Below are 15,000 nucleotides of genomic sequence, written 5' to 3' on the forward strand. Positions count from 1 at the left end.
GCCGGCATCCCCTACGACCCCCCCCCCCACCCCTTCCTCTACCTCAGAGCCATAAAGAATGATTTTTCACACTGATGTACTTGACCTGGTTTTAATTCTGGCTTAGTGGGTCCCCCTTATTTATCTCTCGTCCTTTCTGATTTTTGCTCTCTGTCTCATTCGCTCTCTCTCTCCCCCCCCCCCCCCCCCCCCCTCTCTCCCCTCTTCTCTCTCTCTCTCTCTCTCTCTCTCTCTCTCTCTCTCTCTCTCTCTCTCTCTCTCTCTCTCTCTCTCTCTCTCTCTCTCTCTCTCTCTCTCTCTCTCTCTCTCATTTTGCTCTTTATTGTTCTCATGTATATCATTCCATTTTGTGTTTCATTTTGCTTGTAGTGTCTATTTCCTCAGTTCATCTGCTCTCTCTTCCCTTTCTTTTATCGCATCTTTAACATTCTCTCTCTCTCTCTCTCTCTCTCTCTCTCTCTCTCTCTCTCTCTCTCTCTCTCTCTCTCTCTCTCTCTCTCTCTTTATATATATATATATATATATATATATATATATATATATATATATATATATCCACAGTTATATGTTCCTTTTCTTCTTTCACCTTTTTTTATCTCCTTATCTTATGATCTGTCTTTACCTATTGCCCTCCACTTTCGTCTTTCCCTTTTATCTTCCAATGTTACTTTTGCTGCGCCCATTACTCTTGTCTTTATCCATTATCTATCACTCATTAATTTTACACTCCCGTCTTTTCTTAATATCTTCTACTTATTATCGCTTCGCTTTCATATTTGGCATTACCTTTCATTCTCTTCTTTTTCTATTATCTTTACCTTTGCCCTTATCACCCATTTTTGTCTTTTATTTATTATGCTTCACCATTTTTGTCTGCTGTATCTATCTTTTTTGTTTGTCTGTCATCTTCCACATAATCATCCTTCTATCTTGTTCCTTTTTAACATATCCTTTCTCCTCAAATCTATTTCCCTCTCTTGCAATCACTTTTTTTTATCAAGCAAAGTTGCATTTGTCATGTTGGTGATGACTGGTGACAGGTTGACAGGTTGTTAATGACCTATGACAGTTTGACAGGTTCGTGTTGATGATTACTTAATATTCGACTGGTTGGTCATGATGATTATCCAAAATTCAACGCTGTCATTCGGAGATGTTGCATTGAGCTGGTTAACATGTCCGGCATTCGTTGATGCCTCGATTTATAATATTATGAATGTAGTTCCTCTCTCTGCCTATCCGGAGCGTGTGTGTGTGTGTGTGTGTGTGTGTGTGTGTGTGTGTGTGTGTGTGTGTGTGTGTGTGTGTGTGCGTGTGTGCGTGTGCGTGTGTGCGTGTGTGCGTGTGTGTGTGTGTGTGTGTGTGTGTGTGTGTGTGTGTGTGTGTGTGTGTGTGTGTGTGTGTGTGTGTGTGTGTGTGATTGACTGACTGACTGACTGACTGACTAAGCGTGTGTGAGTTACATGGGAGAGGGAGAGAGAGAGAGAGGGAGAGGGAGAGGGAGAGAGAGAGAGAGAGAGGTGCTTGCATGTCTGTGTATATAATGCACAGGTCTGCATGGTAGTATGTTTACACATTTCCATCGCGCGTTTACAAGGGCGATTGACCTTGGCGCAGAGGGGGGGGGGGATAGCAGTTAATGATGATTGGGGAGGGGTGTCTCTCGGATGGTTGAAAAGAGTTATGAGCGGTCACCAAGAACCTTAACCGCGCATGGTTGTGAGCTACCATGTGCACGATCCTGAGTCTGCATGCCTCTCTAATAATAAACCATCGCTCCCCCTTCACACTACGTCGTTACTGCTGTCAACTGGCGACGAAGACCTCCAGGACCCAGCTGGACAGGTTGGGTGCCGAACCCTGGCGCTTATGCAACTACAGGCCTTGTGATGACGCCGTACCCGATTTAGGGTGGTGGTGCAGGTCGTGGGAACAGCTTTATTAAGGATGGGAGATTCTGGCTTACGTACATGAGTTGTTGAAAGGAAACTTGATCATGCTGAATAAATATATCGATACCACATGATGTTACCCCTAAGATAACATCATTCTGTATTTAAGTTGTGTGAAAACACGTTGCTCGATCGCTCTTCCATGATCGCTCTTCCATCCAGGGTCGAGCAGCGGAACTCTCATCGGACCCACAATACAACGCCACAAAGGTCAGTCAGACCTACGTGAAAGATTTAACAAGGTGGACGAGAAGTGGAAAGTATCGCGATCTATTACTATCTATCGCTCGCATGTTATTAATTAAAGAGGACCAGGGAGAAGAACTGTCGCTCTCTTCGCTCTGTCGCTTCGGTCACGCGGGCACCTGTGGTCGTTCACGTGGTCAGTGTCGATGACCTGGGCATTGGGCACATGGGTACGGGTGCCGAAGGTAAAATTGATTTTTGTTTATGTTTTGTTAATTTTATCTAGGGTTGGAATGAGGGGTGTAGGAAAGATACAGGTTCATATTAATTGTAATTCTATATTGAGCTTCATTGCTATTTGTTCCTTGATTTAGCCAGGTGGGCTGGCTCGCTGTATCTTGTGATTACCATTTGTATTATGGTAATGCTCCCTTTCGCTCCTGTTGATCTGTGTTTCTCTTCTTTCTCTTCCTCTTTTACTTTTACGTGTTTTCTCAGTTTTCCCTTCTTCTAACACTCTCTCCTGTCACTTCCAGTTCTCTCCTTCCCCCTCTTCCCTTAACGAGTTGAAAATGGAAGTACGAAAAGAAAGCAAACGAAACGATTATTCAGAATATATATAGTAATTACCGGCATTGCGTTCACTTCCCTGAAAAAAGATAGCTGTGCGTTCTCCAGGCGAGCGGAAGAACCTTGTACAATATTTAATACATCGGTTTAGAATACCAAGGATACTGCTACTTGGCCGTTGAAGAATGCGCCTGTGTTTTATTTTATCTTATCTGAAGCACAGGTAAACAATGATAACGTAAATACAAAAGAAGGTCTATAAAAATATCCGGCAACATTATCCGCAAAAGATAGGAGAGAAACTGAAAGGCAATGAAAGTGAAATTACGTGTGAATGATGGTTGTTCATTTGAGTCCATGGGAAAAGTGAATCTTGGCAACATGTGGGACACAGGTGTTAGACTGATGATTGCATGCTGACTTATCCATTTTTTTATTGTTATTAATTAAGGCTGTGAAGTAATACTAGTCTGAAAAGCTCGTCAAATAAGATGACAACTCGCTGATGCTTTAGTATAAGTATACATGAGTCACCGTGATTCTGTTTTATAATGCTATTAATTTTTATCGTTATAATTATCAACATCATCATCATTATCACCATCATTATCATTATATACATATACGGCAGAGTTACATGTGAGCTCTTCTGCTTCGCTTATTCCTTACATTTTCTCTTATTAGTACATTCTTATTAACAGTATAATAGTAATAATGACAACAACAACAGTAAAAATAGTGATAATAATAATGGTAATGATAATAACAATAAGATTTTAGTTACGATAATTATACAATTAATTAAAGCTTTAAGAATTAAGGAAAAGGTATACAAGTACATAAGCAGTTTAGCAGTAAATCGAAACCGTATTGGACGGTGCACATCCCCGGGGTCAATGGGTTAAGTCATATGAATGTTATGATTGACTATTGGTCTTATATCTGCGGACCTTAGTAAAAATAAAAGAAAGTAATTCAGTAAAAGTTTCATGACGTTAGGAATTCGCTACGTATAGTGACGGTAATGTAAGAGAATATCAATATGGCTATATTTATAGAAAGTACTTTCACCGCTTAGGTGGCGCCACGCCAGGAATCCAGTACTAACGTTTGTTTGTGTTCGCAGCGTTGACGATGCTTCGGGAGCCATGAGTCATAGTCTGGAGGGCCGAGCTGTGGCTGCCGTGATCAGCGACATCACCGCGCCTTCCATCACGGTCGCCAGGCACAAGCACCAGCACCTCGCCGCCATACCGTACGTCTCTCCCCCTCTCCCCCTTTCCTTCCATCTCCACCTGCACCTCCACTTCCACTTCCACCATCACCACTACTACTACTCCAGTAACTACAACTACCACCACTACCACCACCATCACCACTACCACTACCACCACCACCACTATTACTTCAACTCTTATAATTATTATTATTGTTATTGTTATGATTATCATAGTCATGATTGTTTTTTTTATTAGTAGTAGTAATAATAGTGGCAGTAGTAGTAGTAGTAGTAGTAGTAGTAGTAGTAGTATTCACAGTCTCATGCAAGGCATCCCTCTGTAGGTTGTACAAGTGTTGGATTTAAAAAAGGAAATGTTTGAGAAGCCTTAGACATCTGTTACTCTGGTACTAGTAGACATGCATTTTGCAGCATCTCCACATTGTAACTCACTTCTAGCTTTTCCACCCATTTATTGAATTCTGCTCTCCAATGCTCTGGAGATGGAGGAAATTATAATGACTTTCCTTCACTCCCTAATCCTAGTAAATTGTTTTTCTACCTTTTCTATCTCCTTTTCATTCAATATAAGATGAAATGGACAGGCATCATCTATTACAAAGTATTGTTTTTGTTATTTGTCATGCAAAGCTAAATCTGAGCTAATGTGTTCCAAAGGACAATCAATCTGAACACAGGAAATCCCATAACAATAAAAAATCTTGATTTTCTTGTACAATCCCTGGCTTATTGTTATCATAAATCGGAGATCCTACTTGGTCATGTCCATAGCTGATACTTTATCTGAGCCAGTTTCTTACATTCATAGATAATATGCCTCATTATTTCCTCTCTCACACCTCGCATCCTACATTAAGGTGAGATATACCTAATTTGTCTATTTGATTCTCGATTGCATTTGTGCACAGTGCACAGTGCAAATCTATCCCTGAACAGGGATAGATTTGCTTGCCCAGGATGAGTTTTAGAGCGAGGCAGCTTCATGCAATATACCTTTACTTTTCCCCACTCTTTTTTAGTCACTCATTATAAAACTAGAGCCAGTCTTTTTTGTTTTATTGTATTGAGAGACTTACATGTGTCATATGACAGGCTCTATCAGTGCCATAGTTGACTAAAATTCTTGTATAGGGTCCATATCAGTTCATTATTTTCTTTATACTCAGTGTGATAGAAGTATTGCTGTTTTTTTTTTTTTTTTTTGTATTTGTGTACTGTCATGAACAAATACAAAACATAACTATCCACAATGAAACAACATAAAGTGGTATGGAAGAGGAAGGAAACCTTTGCTTATGACTGTGGTTACCACAGTAAAAGGCATCCCTACTGGCAGAGTTGGCTTATTGTAGACACTGGGCATGGTTTGAGTCACCTCATTCTGCTTGCACATCCTTCAAGTGAGAGGTCGACAACTTGCTGTGTGTCTTTATAAAGACAGTGCTTGCTAGAGACCATGGACAGGTGCCATTCAAGGCTCTCTCTCCTGCTAGTGTTTGGAGAAAGTGGTACCACTTAGGTTTTGGGTGTTAGGTGAAACCCATTTTGCAAAATATTATGGCAATTATAGTAATTATGACTGCTTTGTCCTCATCACTCACTCATTACTCAAAGTACAATATAATAACACAGTGATCCAAAATCCCCCAACATCATGTACATCATGATGTCAAGCCAAAGCTCCTACATCATGTATGTCATGATACCAATCCACTATGGGTTAAGAGTTTCTTTCCTGAGCCATGTCCAACTTTTCATGCTTCTATTTCCTTTGTTTCTCTTTCACTGTCTACGCATTATCATCAGCATTATTATCATCATGGTTATTCCTGTCCTTACTAATAGTTATTTTGATATTATTGCTATATCTATCGATATTTAAGATATTCTTTTTTTCTTTTCTATTAATTTGTTACTATTATTATCAGTATTGTTATTATTGGTGTAGTCTATTTATTCTCAGTTTTGTTTTATGTTTTTTGATAATCATTATTTGTGTATTTAGTATTATTGTTTATTATTTTACTCTTATTTCTGTACTACAGTGATTCCTTACCCACAGGTTGACAGAGACCAGAGAGCCTCAAGATGCCCAACAAGATGTTGTTGCAACAGGCCTCGAAACTCAGAAGTTATCTGTCGAAGCTCAGAGTACTGGCTCTTCTAGCAGCACAGCAACACAGTTACAAGAGGATGTTCAGCAAGCAAGAGTGAGTTTGTTGTTGATAGTTATTGGTGAAGAAGGTACCTGGAATGGTATTTTTTTGATTGGTTAAAGGCTTGAAACCTGTGGAAAGAGTTGGTGCAACAGACTGTAAAAAAATTATGTGTGTAGGAATATATACTATATGAATTCTGGTTAAATTGTTTTTTTCCTTCTGATTTGACTGAAGATGAATTTTATCTTCTATTCTTCTATTTTCATTTTTTTTATTACTTGATGTATTGTATATTTATGTTGATAGGGTGCAGTTTCTCCATATACAAATTGTAAGAAGAGTACTCCCAATTTTTTTTTCAGTTATGATACTCATATCTGCAAAGGGGTATACCCACATGTACCCAACAAGTATCAGCTTGTTTCAAAGAGAATTTTAGTGTTGATGTGTAAAGTGATTTTTGATAACAGAACCTTTTTCTTAACTCACAGGTTGGGTCACATGCTCAGGTCTTCATCACCCTGGTTGTTGGTGCCGTGGCAGGAGGGCTTGCCAAGACAACCATTGCCCCGCTTGATAGGACGAAGATAAACTTTCAGGTATATGTGTGAATAGGAAGATACTTTGGAGATCTTTATCTGTAACTTTGTTTAAAGATAAAAGGTCTAGATAAGTAAGATTAGTTGTTGTAATTAGAAGTTCAGACTCCTAAAATGAAAATGATGTACCGTATTGGATTTAAAAGATTCAATCCTGCCTTGAGAAAGTAAATTCTTGAAATCCATCATAATGAGATGAGTATGCAAACAGAGTACCTCTTACTGCTGAACCACAAGACATTCATATTGCAGGACTTCATAGTCCTGAGTATGTAGATGTTATATTTATATTGTGTTCGCACAAATCAGAATCTGTTCATTATTTTTATGCCTGATTGTTAGTAAAAAGATCAAAGCAATCTTTAATTAAAGGGATTCCTAAAATACTGTCATAATTGCAAATTTATGTCACATGAGTTATTTGTAATGAAGGTGACTCAGAATTAAACTGTCCGAGGAAGTTCATTAGTAGACTAAGTTGCCAGTGCATGCAAATACTAAAACTGTCCTTTTATTTTTTCAGGCAACGAACAAGAAATTTTCAGCACGATATGCCCTGAGATTTTTGGTCGAATGTTACAAAACAGAAGGACTTCTTAGTCTTTGGCGTGGGAATTCTGCCACAATGGCTCGCATTATTCCTTATGCAGCCATTCAGTTCACAGCTCATGAACAGTTTAAGAAGCTCCTACAAATAGACAAAACTGATCGAGAGTGAGTAAAATTCTGTTTAATCTAGGTTTAGGGCTTATTTTTATAGACTTCTTGTATTACTTCAAGATATAGTTCAATAATTTTTAATATTATGTTGATCCCTGCTTAGCGGGTCCTATTGGTAGTATTGTGTATTCATAGAATGTTTATGTATCCATGTAGGAGCATAAGTCCCCAGAAAGTATATAAAGGTACTTGAGCACTGTCACACATCTTGTCATCCATAAAGTGTTAAAGTAGTGAGGGAGAAGTCTATTTGTTTATTGATCTCTCTGAGTTGGCACACCACTCCCAACATCCCATGCTTGTTAAAGTTTCCCAATTACCAAAACTCAAAATAGGGGAAAAAAATATTATTTATTCTATGCCCTTATCAACCAGTTATGTAAAGTAAAATGTTTTCTTATAATTTTGGATTAGTAAAAAATATACTGATCTCACTTGACCATTGATGATGGGAACACGCACCATTTACATATTATAATTTTCATTTTTTATAAGTAGCAAGTCACCAGGGAGACAATTATTAGGTCTACTTAGTTATAATGTTAATAGTAATAATAGTTATAGAAAATAAACGAATATACAAGGACAAGAGTAAAGAGATGGTGTGAAGTAAGCTTAGTAACTAAGTGTATGGAGCCATCTATGAGCAAAAAAAAATGATAAAACAATACCACAGTAGATGGTGTATGCATATATATGCAATCCTAGTGCTAATGGGTAACTCTAGCCCATCCTAGACGGGTTAACATACATGCAGGTGGCCATTGCAAAATAAGATCAATACATTACATTTGGTTATTGTGTAGCCTTTCTGACCTATTGCATTTCATATAGTACTCCATCAGCAATGAGATTCCTGGCCGGCTCACTAGCAGGAGTAACATCCCAGTTCCTGACCTATCCACTGGATATGGCCAGAGCTAGGATGGCAGTGACTCGCAAGGGCACCTATTCCTCTCTCATGGAGGTACAGTCTCAGTGTGATGTAGTTTTGCAATTAAAGCTGTGTGTGACTATGCTAAATGGGATAATGGAAACACTGTAAAGTTAGGGTTCTTATAAGGTACGCTCATGTATTATATTCTAATGTCGTCTTTATTTTCCAGGTATTTGTAAAAATCTGGAAAAATGAAGGGCCTCGCACTTTGTATAGAGGTTTAACTCCAACTTTGATAGGAGTCATACCATATGCAGGCACCAGCTTTGGAATATATGAAACCCTGAAGAGCTATCACAGTGGTATGAATATTGTTAATGTAACTTTTGTATTGTCCTCTCACCATGAAATCAGTTTAGTAAAAAAGTAGTCAGAATAATTATGATGGAAATATGTAAGATATGATTTTTATTACTTTCACATCAAGGAAGTATGTTTTGTAAATAACAAGCATAACATATACATACATTTTTATCCACAGCTCACTCAGACAAGGAAAAGCTAAATCCTCTGGAAAGAATGATGTATGGGGCTGTGGCAGGATTGGTCGGTCAGTCTTCTTCATACCCACTCGACATTGTTCGAAGAAGGATGCAGACAGCAAAGGTCACAGGGAATGGGAATTCATATAACACAATTATTGGAACTCTAGTCAAAGTTTACAGGTTAGTTTTGGCCTTTGCAACTAATTGGCATAAAGATATTCTATATTAGTATTGAAACAATAGATATAAATCATGTATACTAATTCATAAGCATGATCTATATATATATATTTTTTTCACCTTTTGATAAAGATGTGTCATTTAGAAAATGTGCTTGATGTTTTTTATTGTAGATTTTAGGGAGATAACCATTTTATATTGCAACTAAAGGTTTACAAAATTACTTTTATTACAGAGAGGAAGGCTTAGTCCATGGTCTCTACAAAGGTCTTTCAATGAACTGGATAAAAGGACCAATTGCTGTGGGGATCAGCTTTGCCACTTTCGACACACTCAAAATATTCTTAGAGCAACTGGTGAATGGCAGATAGCATCTTAGACTGGCATGACAAAACCAGTGATGATAAGGTATATTACAGAGAATTAGCAAGATTTCCAAGAGTTTAGTGTAGAGTATACAACAAATGCATCTTCTTTTAGTGAAGATGCCTTGTGTTATGCCTCATCAACTATGCCATTGTGTAGTGAGGTAGTATCTCCTACAGTGTGTCTTACCCAGAATAGCTCATAGATTCTGTTATATGGGCTTAATCATTGTTGCTGTCCAAGTCATAGTACAACATGCAGTAGTGGCCAAATTATTAGAAACTTTTGAGAATTGGTCTTCTGCAAATTTTGTAGGAAATGTATACTGTAGTTAAACTGTGTTTGTTTTAATGAAGGAGGATCTATTTCTGTTTCTTCTTTATCCTGGTTTTGTAAATAGCAACAGAATATGCAGCTTTGGTCTGTTTTTCCTCTTTTATTTGATTTCTTTTTTAGGAAGAGTGCCATATAAAGTCCCAAGAAATCCTGGGATCCTTACATACAACAGAATAATGTTAAAGTTATTGTATTTTGCAGCACATAAGACTAATTCTGAGTTTCTTTGTAAATTTGCGGGCTGTGTAGAGTAATGACTCCCTAGAGGATGGTAACAGGAAATCTGTTGTATATAGTGCACAAACCTGGGAATAATACTTTTATTGTTTAAATATCACTATTAATGTCACTGTACTATTATTTGATTCTTGATATCAATATTGTTATTATTATTATATATATATTTTTTTATTATTGATCATCATTATTGTTATTATTATTATTATTATTATTGTTATTATTATTATTATTATTATTATTATTATTATTATTATTATTATTTCAAATAATAGGAATGATAGTGTTATTGTAAATAATTTGTGTCTTAGAGTGATTTCAACTGAAAAATACTGGTAGCTTAGTCTTAAAAATAAAGGTAGGAATTTATTTTTTTTCTTCTGAATGATATTACTGTCACAAGAATTTTCATTCAATTATTATTTTATGTTTTTGTAGTTCTGGAACCATTGTGTAATGGGAAACATTTCTCCAAATGTCAGCATGTATTAAGGCAGAATTGGTTATTTGTTACCTTCTCAAAAAGGAATATATATTATATGCCCATGTCTTCTGTACTATAAAATACAATAATTACATCTGATAACATATCTGTTCTGTCTCTTCATATTCACTGTATGAATAATTTATCTGTAAAGTACTGGACATACCATCCCATTTTATAACACATAGCACAAGGGAGGTAGAGTAACAGGGTATGAAAAAGAGACTGCAAGTGATGATTATCATGTGTGAACAAGGTTATTAGATTTTTAACATTTAATTGGAGCAACCAAATGGAAAAAAAGCTAAGGACCAACAAAAGAATTTCTAATGGTTTAGCCATATCTGTTGTATGTAGTGGGAAACTTACCTACATTTCCAGTCAAGTAGATAAGCAGGTGTAACACTTTTTTATGTAATGCTGTGTTGCAGTGGGTATTGGAGATAGAGAAAAGATGAATTGCTTGATTGCTGAAGTTGTAGTTGTGATTGCCTGTATATGAGGCATTTATTTAGTGGCTTAAACTACTGATGCTAACAATTTGCATCATTATATTGATATGCAAAATACATGTTTTTAGTTTTAAGTAGTTGAATACTACAGGATGTACAGTAGATTCCAATTTATACAAGGAGTGGTGTGTATATATATATATATACAGTATAAAGTTTATCTTATTTGCATAAATATGAACTGCACAATTCCTTACAAAGTTCATGTGGTTTACTGTATGATATAATGAGGTACTTTGACTAAAAGTATATTTATTTTACAAAGTTAAGAAATATACAAAAGGCAGAATTTGAGAAGTTTGCCAAAATATTTGTAATTGCAAATTAAATAGCAGATTATTTATAATCCTTAAGAAAGATAAAATATATAGCATGCAAGAACTTGTTTCCATTTGGCAAATCAATTGGTGCAATCAATTTAGTAAGATATAGAAGTGGATAGGCAGTTAGTGAACTTATGATAAGCATTAACATCTGAAGTGACACTACCCATTCATTTAGAAGTATGTTCATACATTCAGATATAATTTGTGCGTGTGTGGGTGGGTGAGTGCATACGTACATAAAGTAAATTGTCTAATGCAGTTCAGTGCTTGTGGAAGAGAAAAAGATATTTATCATATTGAATGGGATCCAAGCAATACTAAAAAGTAAGGCTAGAAAATTGTCATAAGGAACAGCATTCTCCGAAGTGTAATTTATTCAGTGCTTTATTACCAGAGATGTTGTGAAGAAAGTTTTATTAGTTTTCACTTTATAACCCAGTTCTTTACAGTTATCAGTAAATAATTAGTTGGTTATTTTCAGTATTTTTATGTAAATGAAGAAATGACAAAGTATTTGCTTTCTCCATTATTTTTCTCCATTACATGATAAATTTTGGCAAAAGTTCTAAATACTTTCCAAGACTAATTGTAATTTGGTAATAAGATTGTGTTGCAGGAAGTAATACCAGTATCAATAGCAGCAAAAACAAAAAAATCAAGAACCCATAAACACAAATGGTAAATATGACATGAAAATGCAGTCAAGCTTACATTACTGCTTACTTTTAGTGATCATGCTTAAGAATTAATTACAGATTCCTACCTAAATACACTTATACTTTTTGTGTATATTTCTGTGTTGTAAATATATATTTTTTTTTTGTTACTTTTCAGGCAGAAATAAAAATGAAAATAGCTAAAAAAATATATATATATATGTATAAAGAGGAAAGGAGAAGTAACGATCCTGAAGATTTTGAGTTATTTTGCATCTGTGTTAGTTTCAGAGCCATTTTTACAATGTTTAATGGAGTGATGGAGATAGAATGGAGATAGAAATTATCTGTTTTATCATTCCAGGGTTACAGGTTTCTCCTCTCATGTTTTGGGAAGCTGGGAAGATTTTTTTTTTTTTTTTTTTTTTTATGAACTTAGATGAATAGGGTAAATGAGTAACCATATGCAGGGTATACTAGTCTCTTTTTAAGTTTCTTATGATTCGGTTGACTTTTTTTTTGTTTTTTTTTTCCATTATTATTAGGAAGGGGTATAACCTTGCCTGGCAAATTTTGCGTGACTAGTTTAAAGAAAAAAAAAGAAAAGAAAAAAAAAATCTTTATTAAGAATATTTCTGTTAGTGAATTGACTGTGGTAGATGCTACTTTTTACTATATTATTATTGTTATCATTATTATTATTATTAATATTATTATTATCTTCATCATTATTATTATTATTACTATCATTATTATTATTGCTTTTGTTAGTATCAGTGTTATTATGATTATTATTATTTTCAATATTATCTATTAAGTATGATTAATTACTGTCAGTGATCATTATAATAATGATGGATTTACAGTATTATTTTAGATGGTCATCCTCCATACGTTAGTAAAAGGGAAAAAATACATGCTACAGTTTTACAAAGTGCCAGGGTGCTTTTATCCAGGGTGTTTTGTATAGACACAGTTGTTTATGTAGACTGTGAGCATTTACGCCTTTCTTATATATGAATATGTCTTCCTTGAGAGTATGTAAAGGAGATTTTATGCCTGATGTTTAGCGTTATGTTATTTTGTAATTTTTATCTTTTTTTTGTTAGGTATTTTACATGGTAAATGAATGACCTTGCTCATGAAGGCAATGCAATTTTCCTCTCTTGATTTGTAATGGTGCTGCAAGGCATTTATTCAGTTGCTCATAATTAATGTTGCATATTATTTCAGTAATGATATGCTGAATATTAAGTTTTCAATATTGTAATGTACTTTATGACACTACTAAAAATGTTATGTTGAAAAATTAAAAAAAAAATAGATATAAATATTCATTTATGTTTATATATATATATATATATATATATATATATATATATATATATATATATAATATATATATATATATATATATACATATATATATATATATACATATAATATATATTATACATTATATATATATATGTATATACATATATACATATTTATATATATACATATATAGATATATATGTATATATACATGTATATATATGTATATATATATATATGTATATATATATATATATATATATATATATATATATATATATATATATATATATATATATATATATATATAAATATGATAGATAATTTCCTAAACTGTATGTATATCAGTGAAGTCTGATGAAAACTTCAATAAAGATCTATTTATATGCAAGTGTTTCCTATACCAAGTTAGAAGAAAACAGAGATATGCAGTGGCACAAAAATGTTTTTGTTTACTGGTCATTATTTTGAATATAAGACAGCTTTGAGACTGAACCCTTTATGATAACATCATTCTTTATTGGAATACATATGTATATATAAATACATATACATCCTCAGGCTGGTAGCTTGAAGTTGTTTCAAAAAAACATTTATTTCTTAGATTTTTTTATGTAAACCCCTCAATTACCCAACCTTCTATAATGATGTGCAAAAGGAAAACAGTCATCTTGCAGAGATCTCAAGCCCATCACACAGACTGATGACATAGACATTTTCATTATCTATACATCCCCTCGATTGGAACCAGCCATTGGATGATAACATTTTCCGGATTCATTATTTATTCCTTGGCATAGACAAACATGCAATATTATGGACTTCTTATAAATTTCCTATGTATTTCAAAGAAAGCTGTGCAATTTTAATGTCTCAACCTTTCAAAATACTATTTGTTGTATTTTTGTGAACTCATTTCCTTTGACTAGGTAACACAGATTTATATGATGATATAAACCTGTGTTATTTTATTTGGCCTCTAATATATGTCCAAATACATTATTATTTTGTTTGTCTTCGATAGAATACTTAGCCAGCAAGGTCAATATCTATTACTTCCTTAAGAATATTCCAATATATTTTGAGCTTTGGAAAAAGAGCCATTCCTTGGTCTTTTTTATTGCAAATTACAACTCTAAAATTTCGTATGATACTCATTTAAGTGGTGTCAAGAAGCTGGCCCCAATCGTAATGTCTTCAATTGCTTTTTAAATTTAAGACAAGTTCCTTCTTTCCTGCTGTGATTTTTACCCAGTGTGTTAAACACAGCAGCAGTAGTCTCTGATACTGGGATACTTAACAAAGGATCCTTATAGTCATCTGCCGATATCACATATGTACATATATGTCTGATATTAGACCTTGTATTGTCTTCTGCTTGCCATCCCAGGGCAGTGCATGGTCAGATGTCTCATGAGTAAAGTTCCTTCACTGCCATTGATTTCTTTACTCTCCCATCTTTGCCTTGCCTCTATGCATTACCACAAGCACTGGCTTCACTGGTGCTTAGACTTAAACTTTTCTCATATTGGCTGCAAGCAAAGCCCTTCTCCTTGGACTCCACTTGTCTATCACAACATAATGACATGGAGCTTCGTGATCTATTGCTCTTTTCTTGGTTGGTCTTTCATTAATTTCAAAACTTCTGAATTGTGAACATCAAAAAACATGCTTTCAAGTATCTTTTTCATGCTACTTGTCTACTGCACATGGCACATAACCAACTTGCGGGCTTTCT

At 34.8% G+C, this 15,000-nt stretch overlaps 1 protein-coding gene across 4 annotated transcripts in view; it reads left to right on the plus strand.

Moving 5' to 3' along the window:
- DPCoAC (dephosphocoenzyme A carrier) overlaps positions 1–10,559 on the plus strand; it is a 32,391-nt gene extending 21,832 nt beyond the window's left edge. For all 4 annotated transcript variants that reach the window (XM_043028548.2, XM_086539541.1, XM_043028549.2 and 1 more), the window contains exons 2-9: positions 3,835–3,963; positions 6,011–6,158; positions 6,599–6,706; positions 7,230–7,420; positions 8,261–8,393; positions 8,533–8,665; positions 8,845–9,028; positions 9,264–10,559. In XM_043028548.2, the coding sequence (XP_042884482.2) occupies positions 3,835–3,963; positions 6,011–6,158; positions 6,599–6,706; positions 7,230–7,420; positions 8,261–8,393; positions 8,533–8,665; positions 8,845–9,028; positions 9,264–9,399 (1,162 nt within the window). In that variant the 3' untranslated portion in view covers positions 9,400–10,559. The remainder of the gene's footprint in view (positions 1–3,834; positions 3,964–6,010; positions 6,159–6,598; positions 6,707–7,229; positions 7,421–8,260; positions 8,394–8,532; positions 8,666–8,844; positions 9,029–9,263) is intronic.
- Positions 10,560–15,000: the final 4,441 nt, after the last annotated feature.

The sequence above is a fragment of the Penaeus japonicus genome, unplaced genomic scaffold (assembly GCF_977035675.1).
Source record: "Penaeus japonicus unplaced genomic scaffold, GWHDUDI00000001_assembly GWHDUDI00000001, whole genome shotgun sequence".
NCBI classification, from domain to species: domain Eukaryota; kingdom Metazoa; phylum Arthropoda; class Malacostraca; order Decapoda; family Penaeidae; genus Penaeus; species Penaeus japonicus.